Source organism: Crocodylus siamensis, chromosome 1, assembly GCF_052110815.1.
Source record: "Crocodylus siamensis isolate JL-2025a chromosome 1, ASM5211081v1, whole genome shotgun sequence".
Lineage (NCBI taxonomy): Eukaryota > Metazoa > Chordata > Crocodylia > Crocodylidae > Crocodylus > Crocodylus siamensis.
In genome coordinates, this window is record NC_143395.1 from 59,127,646 (window position 1) to 59,141,613 (window position 13,968).

Sequence of the window (13,968 nt, forward strand, 5' to 3'; positions counted from 1 at the left end):
TTTAAAGCCAGTCTGTGTGCACCACACTTCTATTCTGTTATAGGTATATAATGGTTTTGTGTGCTGAACTTATGTTCTGTTATCGTGTATAGACTGGTTTCTGATTACTTATACTTACTTACTTATACCAGTAAAAGTGTAATGTCTGTACCTGGTCATGGTGAAACTGCAATTGAGTAAATAATGTTTGTCTTCATAGACATTATAGTACAATATTGGTAGTTGGTTATCTCAGTATTTAAAATGACATTTTTTCAACAAATATAACTTAATGGGGTTGCCCAAACTCTTGAATCGGTTTTCTTGAATGAATGTGCGACTAGGCCCAGAGTAGATGTACTGAACCAAATAATCTAACCACAGTTTACATACCTTCTTGTATTTGTTTTTTATAGGGTCAAACTTATTATCAAAGATTTACTGTGGTAGAATATGGTAAGTGTTGACTGTGTGTTTTTAGATGCAGAAAATAATCTTATTTCTGGCAGTAGGAAGGTTACATGTTGAGAGGATATTGAGACTCAGCTATTACAGTGATGGGTGTCTTTTTTTAAAGTGTGCATAATAATACAACTGTAGATTTAAAGTGACTTCAGTGAAGAAGACCCTTTTATGTAGTTTATGGTTACATAAAAAAGATTCTTTTATGTAAATTAAGAGAAACTACTTTGAAGTTAATAGAGTTGTATTTGTGTAAATGGGTGCGAGAGAGAACCCATTCCCAGCACGAGATTTGGAAGATAGAAGGCTATTTAGGAAACTCATTTTGTAAATTTTATTTTGTTTATTTCTAAGTATGTGATATTGAGAATAATTGCAGGAGATGGGAAGGATTTGAGTTTGTTTGTTCATAACCAGTAGCTACTATGGGGTATGGCTTGTATGGGATGTTTCCTGAGCATCTGAATGGATGATTCCCACTTTCCACTGTGGAGAAAGGCAGAAACTCCAAATATGCCTGATCATATGCTTCAAGGGAACATTCCTTTTCAATTCTGAATGATCATCTGTGTGAACTGAACACAAGTGAATTAAACTGTATCACCTCTATGGTCTTTTAAATTCACTGATAGCAGTGTGGAATCACTAGGTTAACTGATTTCATCTCTCTTGATATGACTTGAGGAGAAAAAAGCAGTGATATGTTGGGTCCCAGTCTGTACAGACAGACCTCTGTATCCTCTTGGAAATCTATTTAAATCATAGGTCTGAGCCTTTAATTCATACCAGTTTTAGTTCAAAAGATTTGTCTTTAGGAAGCCATAGAAATATACTGTGTATTATAGAGAAATATTTGTCGGTGATACTTTCTCTTCTGAGTTTGAATTTAATACTTTCCTCTTAATATTATTTAAATTTTCCATTTGAATTTTTTTTAGTGTTGCCAAAATTTGAAGTTACTCTAAAAGCATCATTATATTCTTCAAAAGGTGCTGATTTAGCGGGTACTGTCACAGCGAAGTAAGTAAATCATAAATATACATGTTTCTCTCAAAATTGATATGTGTCTTAATAAATCATAAAGTAGATATTATAAATCAAAATGTGGACATAAAAATATCAAGTCATTGTTTCCTTCAAGTGCCAGTTTAGCTATTAAGCACAGTGTGTGTTTCACGTGGTTGATGGTACATGACTGAAGACATTTAATATCTGCTTTTATAAAATGACAGACTTCTTAACTTAAGATGGCATGGAGCAGTTTATAGTCAATAATATTCTTATTGAGCTGCATCTTATTTGAAACGTTTTGTATTGGATTTTTTTAAAAAAATGAAGGTATAATTGATCAGGGAGGAACCTTAATTAATTAATTAATTTTGCCTGATTCAATCCTTTGTCATCATTTCTTATAAAAGTTTGTTAATTTGAAACGAATACTATTTTGAAAGGAAAAGTCAAGATGTTTTATTTCAAAAGCATCAACATAAAATTATCCAACTTTTATGTAATATTCCATATCCCCTTTTCTCATACTATTTACCAAACTCAACCAGAATTTGGGAATAGTTTAGGCACTTCTCAAGGTGAATTTTAGCGCATTTAATTTTTGGCAAAAATTTTTGCCCAGCTCCATTTTGTTCTTGCTAATCCATGGAAGTATGACAGACTTTAGTAATGTTGCATACCTCAGTTTGCCTGACTAGCTTGTATGCAGGACCCCCTCCCAATGTACACAGGGGTAGGAGATAGCTGCCACTGCAGCTGGCAGAGCTCTCCTGGCCCAGTGTGCATTGGGATCAGCTCCTGTTCTCCTTGTTCAACCCCTGTGCTAGCACCTCTGGGGAGCCTGCAGCAGGCCAGAACAGGGTAGGAACTGCTCTGTATTGGGCTGCTCCCAAGAGGGAGCACATGTAGACATGTTCCCAGTGTAGTTTAATCTGCTTAATTTGTTCTACATTATACAGGTACTTGGCATAGATAAGCATTGTTTTATAATAGGTCTTCCATGTGGTTGAGGGGGGGAAAGGACAGCATTTTCCAATTCTGTGTTCACCTCTCTGCCATGATTTACAAATTCATCCTCTTACTGAGAATAAATCGATTGCAGCTTAAAAAGTCATCTCTTTTCAAGTGGTGCATGTTCTAGATGTTTATATAATTTAAGGGGGGGGTAAAATTTTGGTTTACTTTTTTGTCATGAATCCTTAAGAACTCCAAACCCATTGGGTGATAATGCTTACTCTAAGTGTGCTTGACATGTTCCTTCCAGGTATACTTATGGAAAACCAGTGAAAGGAACTATAACAGTCATTTGTTCTCTTCTCCTCTATTGGAGAAACCAGCGAAATATCACACAAACAATGGAGGTGAGTTTTTGGTTGACAGGTTCCTAGTGTGATAGATTTATAGATTTTAAATCTGTAGGGCCAGAAGGGACTGTTGTGCTGATTTACCTGACCTTTTGTATAATGCAAACCTGAATATTTCACCTAGTAATTTATGCATCAACTCTGAGCCTGATCTTGAGCATACCTTCCAGAAAGAAATTCAGTCTTGATTTAAAGGCTTCAAGTCATGGTGGATTAACTATGGCCTTTTGTGGAATCATATCTTTCAATTGTAAATGTTTTATGCAAGGCATCAGACTGCTGTATTTCTAAGTGAAATATCATGAACAAACGTTATCACAGTAAATATATAATGGTTAATCATAATAACACCATTATAAAATGTTGCTAGGATTTTACTGTAACTGTTGTTGAAAAGAATGCTTATGAAAAACAAGAACCTCTAGTGTTGATATTCTATAATTATAATTTTGTACTGAACTTTACACTTTAACCAGAAATAATTGATAAGGAATAAAAAGCTGTTCTGATTTTAGGTGCTTTGAATGGGGGGGAAATGAAGAAACAAATTAAGACCTTATTTTCTTTGTTGCAGATAAATGGATCTGTGAACTTCACTTTTAGCTACCTGGAGATGCAAAATTTAACTAATCAAAATCAGTGGTATGGAAGTGACTTCATGGATGGAGGACCAGTAGAGATTACTGCTATAGTTACTGAATCATTGACAGGTATGTTATTTAATATAAGAACTAGGTATAGAAATTTACATTTTTACCAGTATAAGTGATTGTAAACTGGTCTATACCTGTAACAGAACAGAATTTCAGCATGCGCAGACTGGTTTAAAAATGGCAGAACCTGGCCTAAGATTCACCTCCCCTCTTCCCCCCCCGCCCCCACACACAACTAAAGGCCGAACGTATAGGTGTGTCTACACATTGTCCTATTGTGATGTAGGGATGTGCTATGTTGCCGTATGGCATGCTATGGTGACACAGTGATCACGTGGGTCCACACATGATTGCCAGCTACGTTGCCATAGTGGCATGCTCCCTGGTTAGTGAGCCAGTATGATGACGTAGCGGCAAAATTTAAACCATGTGCTATGAGCACAGCACAGTAAACACCCATACTGTGTTGTGTTTTAGTACTTCTAAAAGGTGACATGTAAACATGCTGTGTGTTCTGCTCTGTTTGCTACTGATCTAAACTACGCTGATGACATAAAACCACGAAACTTAGATCAATTTCACCTCAGGCTTTTTGAATGTCTGTACCTAGCCATGATGCCTTTCTGTAGAAACCAAATACTGAGCTGTAATGTAACAGCTTATTACGGAGCTTAAAAAGCACTAAAGCAGGATCATATGTTGAAGGCGAAGTATTTTTATTGGTGTTATCCTCTTACATAACTATATCATTTGAATCATTGGAGGAATTAAGGAGCATGCATCTGACATCCTGTTTGGGTCCATGGCAAAGATGTGGGATGGATCCATGGAAGCACTGTTCAGTGTTGTGCATCTACTGCTAAGGGGAAGGATACCTGTATACTAACACTCGGTGGACAGGATGGTGGCAACGAAATGAATTGGGCTGCTGGAATGACCATAAAAATATGATTACCTAGAGCATGAAGAGGATCAGAGAGAACTTGTTTAAAATATTTTTTTTCTAATAAATAGTAATAGTTTCTTCTACGCATGGTTTTCCAACAGGACTCTCCCAAAATTCAAGCACCACTGTATTTCCAAAGCGGAGTGACTACATCATTGCATTTTCTGACTATCCTAAAGTTCTAAAACCTTCTCTGAACTTTATAGCTACTGTAAGTTCTCCCATTTAATTGTGGTTTATTCATGTGAACACAAAGATGTCAGAGTTGTTTCTGTGCTTTTCCTTAAAAGGTTAGGTTAGGGGATTTACAAATGTATATAATCCATTTTTTTTTATTTTCACTTCAGTTTTTTTTTTTTAAAGTAAATTATCTTTGGTTGATTGAAATCTTTGCGCTGTAATGGTTATAACTAAAAAGAGTCTCCAATTTAGGTATCCAGGTTGTTCACGAGCCCTGATTTGGTTTTTCTTTAATTTCATTATTGGTTCCTAGACAGACATTGGGGAACCCTACTTAATACCCACTTTCAATTTGACATTAAGCAGTTGATGACTGCTCTTTGAGCATGATTATCCCCCCAGGATGCCTGTTATCATGTTTCACCATATTTCCTCTTATTGCCTCTAAGAATGTTGTGTGAGATGGAATCAGCTGTATTGGATGCACTCTGCTGAATGAGATGCACTGCTCAGCCCCATCCACAAGGGCTTTAACCTTGTTATAGATGGAAATCAGGTTGGTTAGACATGCATTGTTCACAATAAACCAATTCTTCTCTACTGGTAAGGAGAAGATTGAGAAGATCCTCCTTCCATCGTTGGTTTCTGCACCATCTGTAAGAAAAAGTTGTCCCCATGAAAATCCAACAGCTTCCAAGACAGTCTGCATACTGCTATATTATCTTTCAGCTGGTATCACTGTAATTAAAATACTCTACAAGCACCAAGTCCTGTGATTTGTACGCTGGTTTTGTGGTCTACAGTTCGCAACTGCCATGACTTCACCTTTGCAGTTTTCCCTTTTTACCTTAACCCAGACACTCCTACTTCATTGTGTACCTCAGAATAAGTATATATAGCTTTAATATACGGAGTAACACCTCTTCCTTCTCCCCCCGCCTGACCGCCCTAGACATGCTATATATTAGTCTATGTCAATATTTTCATCAGTTGAATTATCCCACCAAGTTTCTGTTATCTTGACTAGTCCCAGTTTTTACTTATTTCTTACATTATAATGAACATTGGTTATCTGTAGGGATCCTGGTTTTCTCTGATTAAAAAAATTAAATCCCAATTTTTGAATGAACTCCCCCCACTCCAAATCCACATTTTCCCATGATTAAAATAAAACACCACTATATATGGTGTTTTATTTTAATCATGGGAAAATGTGGATTTGGGGTTATTTTTTTAATCCAAAACTAGGGTATTTTTTTATCAGCAAAAACCAGGGTCCCTGGTTATCTGCATATGGTTAAGTGCATAAGTGCATACACTGCTTAAATAAATAGGAACTCTTGTCTATTATGTAATGTAGTGGCATGCCCTTTATCTACATAAAAACTGTCAACTTCAGGGCGGGTTCTAGATCTGCTCCTATCAATTTTAAGACTGTTATTAGAAATATAAGAGACCCTGAGAAACACAGTAACAAATTTTAATGAGGAGCAGAAAGCTCAGTACAGGCTGTTCCTATAGTTAATTACATTTGTGCACATTGTATTTGTATAATTGTATATATCAGGTAAAGAACAATTTGTTTTTTTTAGTGCCAGGGTCATTCACTTAAACAGAATGTACTGTATTAGCTTTGCTTATCTTACACATGATGTCAGCATAGAACTATCTCTTATTTCTGCTGTGAAGTGGGAATGACATGAAAAAGTAAATGATTTAAGACATACGCTGAATCTTCACATGTTGCAAGGCATCATCACTGAAACACTGGTAGTGCCTTGAGGTGAAAAGGGCAAGGTTTCCTAGCGCGCCTGTTCTGTATCATCATTTAACAGTCAAAGCCAATATGTGAAGTGTCAGGTTTGGAATTTAGCTTGCCTACTTACAAAGTTACGAAGAGTTTAGAAATACATCGATACATTAGAAGTTGGAGGAGAGTTGTTTCAGAAATATAATAGTGTCATAAAAATGAATATGTTGTTGCACTTTGAGTCACGGAGTTTTATTTTGGGCTGCCTGATGGACCTTTTTTTTCTGTTTCGTTTTTTTTTAGCTGAAAGTAATGCATTCTGACAACAGTCCTCTAACAGCTGAAGACAGACAAAATTATGTCACCATCACTGCGGAACAGTCAGACTCAGTTTCTCACCGATCTTTGTTTTCTCTAAGTGAAAATGAAGTTGCGCAGCAGGGAAATGAATCAGTTCATTCCCTAAGTTACAGTGTCCCAGAAACAGGAATTGTTCAGATTGAAATTCCAATTCTGGCTACTGCAAGAAGTCTACAAATGAAGGTACTGTTTGGTTTGTGATATCTCAGCGCACTAAGCCAACAAAATGAAAACAATGTGAATGACGTGGCTTGTCAAACGTGCATTATCCTGCTTCTGTGACGATTGATATGGACAGTGTTAAAAATCTCTGAAAACTAGTCAGCCCTCAACTCCTCGTTAATTATTCCTTTAAGCGATGTATGAATCATGGGATGCTGGTCTGACGTGTTGTAATTACAGTGCATCAGAGCAGACTTGATTAATTGAGTCTGTTGGAGTATGCTAATTAGCGTCCTCCAGCAGCCTCCACGTCACGTGTGTTCAGTGTCCCCACACTTCAAAATGATGGTGGGGAGCACTTTAACTAAAGCTCATTGAACAAGCTTTAGTTAAAGCATCCCTGCCCTGAATCAGGACACTGAATCCACAAGATGCTGTGGGTGCTTTAATTAAAGCAGCTCTTGGGAGCTGCTCTAATTAAAGCACTCCCCTCCCTTCCATAGCATATGTAAAGATGCCCCTGAGTGCTGTGTGAACGGTACCTATGTATCCCTGAAAACAAGATGTCATTTATTAAGGGCATTTCCTTTGAGTCCTTTCAGTTCTGGAGAAAATGGTGCTATGTGCAGGTCTAGGAGACCCCTTGCAAAGTGTCTGGTTAGGGTTTGTGATTGAAGGAAATTACAGCATTTCTTTGCCTCAGAGACCAAAGCAGTGCAAAGCCAATCTCATGCTGTCACTTTTCCACCACATTAAGAAGGGCCCAGGAAAATAGGAATTTCCCAGCATGGCTTTTCAAAAAAGACACTTCCCATTCTTAATAAACTTCTTTGAGATGATTCTAGCTCTGCGTAGCTGCTGCAGAAAGAGAACAGGTACCTTTTAATTTTTTCTTGAACCTGCTAAGCTGGTTCCAAATGCACTTTTCTACAAAAGTCTTCACTGTGTATCCATCTCCATCTCATATTACATGCACTTATTTTTGCTTTGATAATCTGGTCATCATTACTATGATGAACATTGTTTGTGTAGAATTTATTATTTGTACATTTTTATGTCTCACTTTTAATACTAGCATATAAATGAGCTTTAACTAGATTTTATAATTCTACCTATAGACTTTTGGATCTTGTCTTGCAGGCTAGTTTTCTTGATGGTGAAACTAGTATAACAGTTGATGATGTATTTAATGCCCCCAGCAAGACTTACCTCCAGATCAAAAGCCCAGGACAGGATGTAAAGGTAATAGTTATTCAAATTAGATTGAATTTAACAATAAAATATTTCAGTAAATTATTCATCATGGGCATTCTTATCCATATAATTATGCTCTTTCTCTAGGCTGGAACACCTTTTGAGCTGAGTATTGCAAGCAATATGCCAATAAAGGAGTTCAATTATATGGTAAGTTACTATTTTTTCACATGTGATCAATTAACTTAGATGAGTAAAGCAGTGTTGTTGAGTATTTCAGAGATGTGTAATTCTTGCAATAAGTAAAAAGAAAAGAATCCTTACAGCACATTTGTTCAGAGAAACTACCACCGACTGTCCCAACAAGAATGCCTCTCAGAGCTCTGTTGGAATGTGCACTGAAGACAGTTTTGACATTATTTCAAAGGAAGCAGTATATCAGGCTAGCTGATTTGTCAATGAAGTGGAACCACGGGAACAGAATTAGCTCTCACCAATGAGCCTCAGGCAAAGTGGCAAGAGTGGTTGGATCCCCTCCCAATATCGCAACACAAGTTAGGCTGGAACACTGTTAACAAGATGCTTACCATAGTGCAGGAGTCCTTAACCTCCTGCCCACACTGCACCCCCTATATATCAAAAGTCCTGAAAGTGAATTAAAAAAAGGTTTAAAGTGTATGGTAGTTCACCTTGGATTTTATTTTTTACTTGAAGAATAACAGAAATGTCAGGTGTAGTCTTTATGAAATGATGGATTTGAGGGCCTGAAGTATGTATGTGGTGAGTTTTTTTTAGCTTTTAAATGAAAAATGATTTTGAATTATTAATAAAAACAGATTTACTTCTCTAACTTTTAATAGGCAGCTTCCTTGAGTTAAATTAGTGTTAAAATTGCTGATCAAAAATAGGTGAAAGAATTCAGCAGTTGTCTCAAAATTTGAAAAAAAATGGTAAAAGCTGTAACAGAGAAAGCCCCTCTAAATTTTAAACTATCTGATTAAAATTATTTCCCTTTTCAGTTAGATTTCAATTGCTTTTTCTCTGCCTGTAAATACATGTGAAGCATAAGTACCAGAGGGAACAATAGAGTTTTTTGAGCTGAAGAACAATGTTGTACAAGAACGAATAGCTATAACGTGCTTGTGAATAATTTTAGATTGAACAGCAGAAGGTTTCTAATGATCGGAGGAATGAGGTTCTGGAACAGCTTTCCAACCAAAGCATTGTGGCCAAGCACCAAAGCAGATTTTAAATAGAACTGGATTAATTTATTAATGGACTGTTTGATGTACTTGCTTGGGAGGAATATATTTCAGAATCCAGGAAGTGTGTTCCATATTACCATGTTTTTGTGTCCCCCACAACATCTTTATTATCATATTATTCTTGTGCTATTTCTATACTTGTTCACAACATTTCCATGATTAAATGGGTAGACAAGTTATGAATGTAAGTATATTCATAATTCTTCCATACCACACCTCACACAACAGATAAACCACCTCTTCAGGCCTTCTCTAAAAGGGAACAGGTTCATATATTTTCTGTTGAAGGTCATTGTTCACTGATTCTCTGGTTACTTGCATTAGTTTGTGATGGTAACACAGTAGCTTGAAATGACTTGGATGTTTTATTTTCCACTTTAGGTGGTATCTAAGGAACAAATTGTGGCTTTTGGCAAAAAAGTTACAACAACCTTCACTTTAACAGCAGAAAATTCTTGGGCTCCTTTGGCATGTATAGTTATTTTCTATACTACAGAGACTGGAGACGTGGTAAATGATGTTCTGGTTATTCCTGTTCAACCTGTTTTTGAAAACAAGGTAGGATATTAAGCATGAATTTGGCGTAATATTTTTCTAGGGCTGCACTGATAGAGATTTTGGGAGCTGATACCGATAGTCAGCTTTTAAGGAGGCATATTGGCCAACACGGATATGATTTCCAATATAGCTGTGTGCGGCTGGTAAGCCTTGGACGGGGAGGAAAGAGGTGTGGGAGGGGCAGATCAAGGCCCCTGTGGTGAAGGAGAGAGTGGGGCAGGGGTAGGGCAGGGCACAGAATGGAGCTGTGGCTTGTCTGGGGGCTGCAGGTTAGGGGGTGATTTCCATTGCTGTGTGCACCCCAGGACAGCATGAGGGGTGTGTCCCCGGATCTGGGTAGTTGGGCTGCAGCTGTGGGCTGGGGTCAGAGCTGCACTGGGTTCTTCTTCCTGGCATGTCAGGGGGAGGGCGGGGGTTGGGGCGGGGCTGTGCTGCGCTGGGACGGTGGTTATGGGGGAGTGGTCTGCAACCATCCCAATTTTGCCGTGGCCGCCCCTTCCAGTGCCTCCACCTCTGCCCACCCCAATTGCAACCTGGCCCAGCCCCCATGTGCCAGGAGCGCAGTCCTGAGCGTGGCCCCCATGCGCCAGGAAGAGCTTGGCACAGTCCCGGCCCCAGTCTGCAGCTGCAGCTCCCCCCATCCCGCACAGATCCGGGGGCACAGACCCCCACCCTCATGTCCTCCCAGGGTGTGCACAGTGGCAGGAGCCACCCCGGGCCCCTTGAATAAGCTGTGGCTCCGTCCTGTGCCTGCCCCACCCTAGCTGGGAAGCACCTGCCCCAGCCCCTGTGCCACTCCCTGCCTCACTGTGGGGGGACATTGATCTACTCCCCCTATGGCTCTTCCCTCCCCTCTCCCCTTCAACCACAACAGACTTACTAGCTGCGTGCAGCTCTCCACACTGCCGGGCTGTGCTCCTTAGCAACTATGTGCTGCGCTGCACACGTGCACAGGCATTTATTGGCCACGTCAGGCCAATTTCCAATACAGGCAATTTTCTTTATGTTGGTGCTGATCTGTTATCGGACTGATATATTGGTGCTCCTCTACTTTTCTTTGTTTCTTACTCAGGGCCCCTCTGCGTGTGTAGATAAAGGTGCAGTTGGATCTAATGCATAATCCACACAATTGCACATCCTGCCTCGTGCATAGCATGAGGTGCCGTAGTGGGAACACGTATTAGTTCCCCTTGCGCCTTATTGCTGGTGCAGGGGGTGCCTGGGATCATGATCTTGGGCTCTCTGTGCTCCAGCTTCCATGGCTGTGAGCCCCACAGTTGATGGGGCTTGCACTAGGGCAGTATTCCTGGCGCTGTCTGCACTGCAAGCCCTTGTCAGCTTCAGGGCTTACATTGGGGGCTGTGGGAAATGCTGCCACCGCTGCGAGCCTTGTGAAGCACGGGGCTTGCAGCAGGGGCAGTGGGGAAAACACTGCTCCTGTTGTGAGCCTTGTAAGTTGCAGGGCTTGTGCCAGGGACAACAGTTTGTTTACAGTAAACTAACTTGCACTAATCACATTTATTTTAGCTACGAGTGTCACGTTTGCTACTGGTTCACACTTTTCACACCGTTCAGTGCAGTGAAGATCTGCCTGATTTTTTTCTTTAAATTCAATTTTACAACATGAATTTATAATCAAATATGGTTCTCTGATGAAGAAAATGGAAAATTATTAATCTAAAACAGGAGGTCTGAACTGGCATCTATCACAGCCAGGATGGGATGCATTGGAAATGCCTAGATGAAGGAACTCTTCTCTTCATGTAGGACAGGTGCAGGCAGTTATTTTGGGCAGAGGGCTGCTTACTGAGTTTTGGCAAGCCATCAAGAGCTGCATGACAGGCAGCCAGGGGCAGAAAAATATTAATTTTCTAAAGTTTTTAGGGGTCCTGTGGACCAGATGGAATGGCTTGGTGGGCCTCATCTGGCCCACGGACCGCATTTTGCCCACTCCTGATGTAGGAAGACATCCTGGATGTATATTGACTTGTGGCTTCCACCTTCCCCAGGCCCTTTCCCACCTGTTTACACGTGGTAAAACTTCTTCATTACTAGGGAAGTTCCGGGATACCTGTGGAAGGGCCTCTTACGACCCTGTTCTGCAGGCTAGAAGTGTAACCCACGGGCCAGTATGTGTTACACACTCATGTCTCTACAAAGGAGGGGGGATGAGGTCATGAAAGGTTTTTACTGCTCCCATTTTGAGAAGCTGATAGTTTAGATCCTCATCTTTTTAGTTCTGAGTCATAGAATTCCAGTATATCCCCAGTTCCATTCTCAGTATTGGCCAAAGTAGCAGTCATCCTAGGGTGCCTCTGAGGGATGATGGTCCTTACTTCCTATAGACCCAAGACTGTCCTGCAAACCCATATTCTCAACTACTAATTAAGCTAAGGAGCTACTGAGAGAGAGAGAGAATCATTAGCTGACCCCAGATAATACTGTGTAATTGAAACCAATCTCTTCCTTCTTTTTTTCAGATCACAATATCTTGGAGTAAAGATAAGGTCAGTCCATCTGAGAGAGTCTCCCTGAGAATCAATGCAACTGAATCCAGATCTGTAGTTGGACTTTCAGTTGTTGACAAAAGTGCAAAGTTGTTAGGAGAAAAGGCTGATATTACAGAAGATGCTGTAAGTAAATGAAGAAGAAGGAGCTTTGTGTATACTGTGTTTCTATACGACAAGATTATGGAAAGGGGACAGTTTTTATGTAATATAAACAGTAGTGTAACTAAGCGGGGATAACTTGGAGTGTCAGCTGTGGGCAGTGACTTAAGGGGAGGGGGCAAAAAAATAGCAGCCACCACTACTCTTCCAGTCACCACTGATAGCCCAGCAATGGCCACTGCTCTGTATGCCACTGTCACTAAGCACAAAACTGCCCAGTTATGCTTCTGAGTATAAGTAGCATGTCTGACATACTAATAAATGGAACATTCTTAACATACGTGATCATCTCTTACTCATGAGTAATCTGTCAATGTCTTTGCTTCTGTGTATAGTATTTGTAAGATGAGACCCCTTATTTGTAATTAAGCTTGTTCTGTACTATGGGGTTTTCATTTCTTAGGTATGCTAGAGGATTAATATTCTACTCAGCTGTTCATCTTTTTCCAGAGCATTTGAACTTCATCCAAGAAATGCTCAGTTTTCACTCAGCTCCCTTTTTTCCTTTAGGAAAAGCAGGCAGATGGAAAAGCTCTTCCTGAACTTTGGGTTCTTTAAAATGAATAATTAAATAATACACTAAATAATAACATTAAAGTTTGTTATTTTTGAAGATGGGAAAAAATTGTAGTTCTTCATGCATTCCTTTTACTTTCAGCATCTCCAAGTGTGTAAGTAGAAGAAACAGTTGATGATGGGTAAAATTTTCCAAAATGTCTAAATAGCTTGGTGGCCTAATTACCATGAAAGTCAGACTCTCATAAAAATTCTACCCTTTTTCATTTGTTTTTAACACATTTTTGCCTTACTGCATTCATACATGATTTCTGATTTTCCTTTTCTCTTTATCTGGAGAACAGAGAGGTTTTGCCTGAGGTATAACTCTAAAAATTATCACCCCGTGAAATATATTTAATTTAAAGAATTGGAAACAGTTTGGATTAGTCATCATTTGGATTATTTCATTTTTGTTTTCTTAGGTGCTCCATGAATTATATTTGTACAACACAAAGCAATTCTTTGCCTCAGTTAGAAGTCCCTTCCGTGTCTTTCAGGTAAAACCTAAATTTAGAGACTGAGGGTTTTTCTTATTTATTTGTAGATTGCCTGCTGAAAGAAAATGAAATCAACACCTCCAATAAAGTCTGAGACAGTGTGCTGTTCTGTAGTTAATATTGTCTTTATCAAGAGAGCATCAGCTTGGGGGGAATTAAGAAATATTTTATAAAACTCTAAAAAATTAAAGTAGTCATAGAATTTTAGTGGGCAATACTGAATAAGTTAATCATGTACAAATCTTGGAACAAAAGCATATGAAATGCATGACAATCTGTTATGGATATTGAAGACTACGTGATTTTTTTTCCCCCATAAAGATAAAAAATTGTGCCCAAACCAGTATCTAATAGTGCTGAAAA

At 39.2% G+C, this 13,968-nt stretch overlaps 1 protein-coding gene across 1 annotated transcript in view; it reads left to right on the forward strand.

Moving 5' to 3' along the window:
• Positions 1-13,968, forward strand: part of CD109 (CD109 molecule) — a 117,735-nt gene that overhangs the window by 50,900 nt on the left and 52,867 nt on the right. Inside the window, exons 6-16 of the mRNA XM_090034978.1 lie at positions 396-435; positions 1,380-1,461; positions 2,714-2,810; positions 3,388-3,523; positions 4,514-4,623; positions 6,646-6,885; positions 8,005-8,106; positions 8,206-8,268; positions 9,705-9,881; positions 12,362-12,514; positions 13,531-13,605. Of these exons, the coding sequence (XP_089891104.1) occupies positions 396-435; positions 1,380-1,461; positions 2,714-2,810; positions 3,388-3,523; positions 4,514-4,623; positions 6,646-6,885; positions 8,005-8,106; positions 8,206-8,268; positions 9,705-9,881; positions 12,362-12,514; positions 13,531-13,605 (1,275 nt within the window). The remainder of the gene's footprint in view (positions 1-395; positions 436-1,379; positions 1,462-2,713; positions 2,811-3,387; positions 3,524-4,513; positions 4,624-6,645; positions 6,886-8,004; positions 8,107-8,205; positions 8,269-9,704; positions 9,882-12,361; positions 12,515-13,530; positions 13,606-13,968) is intronic.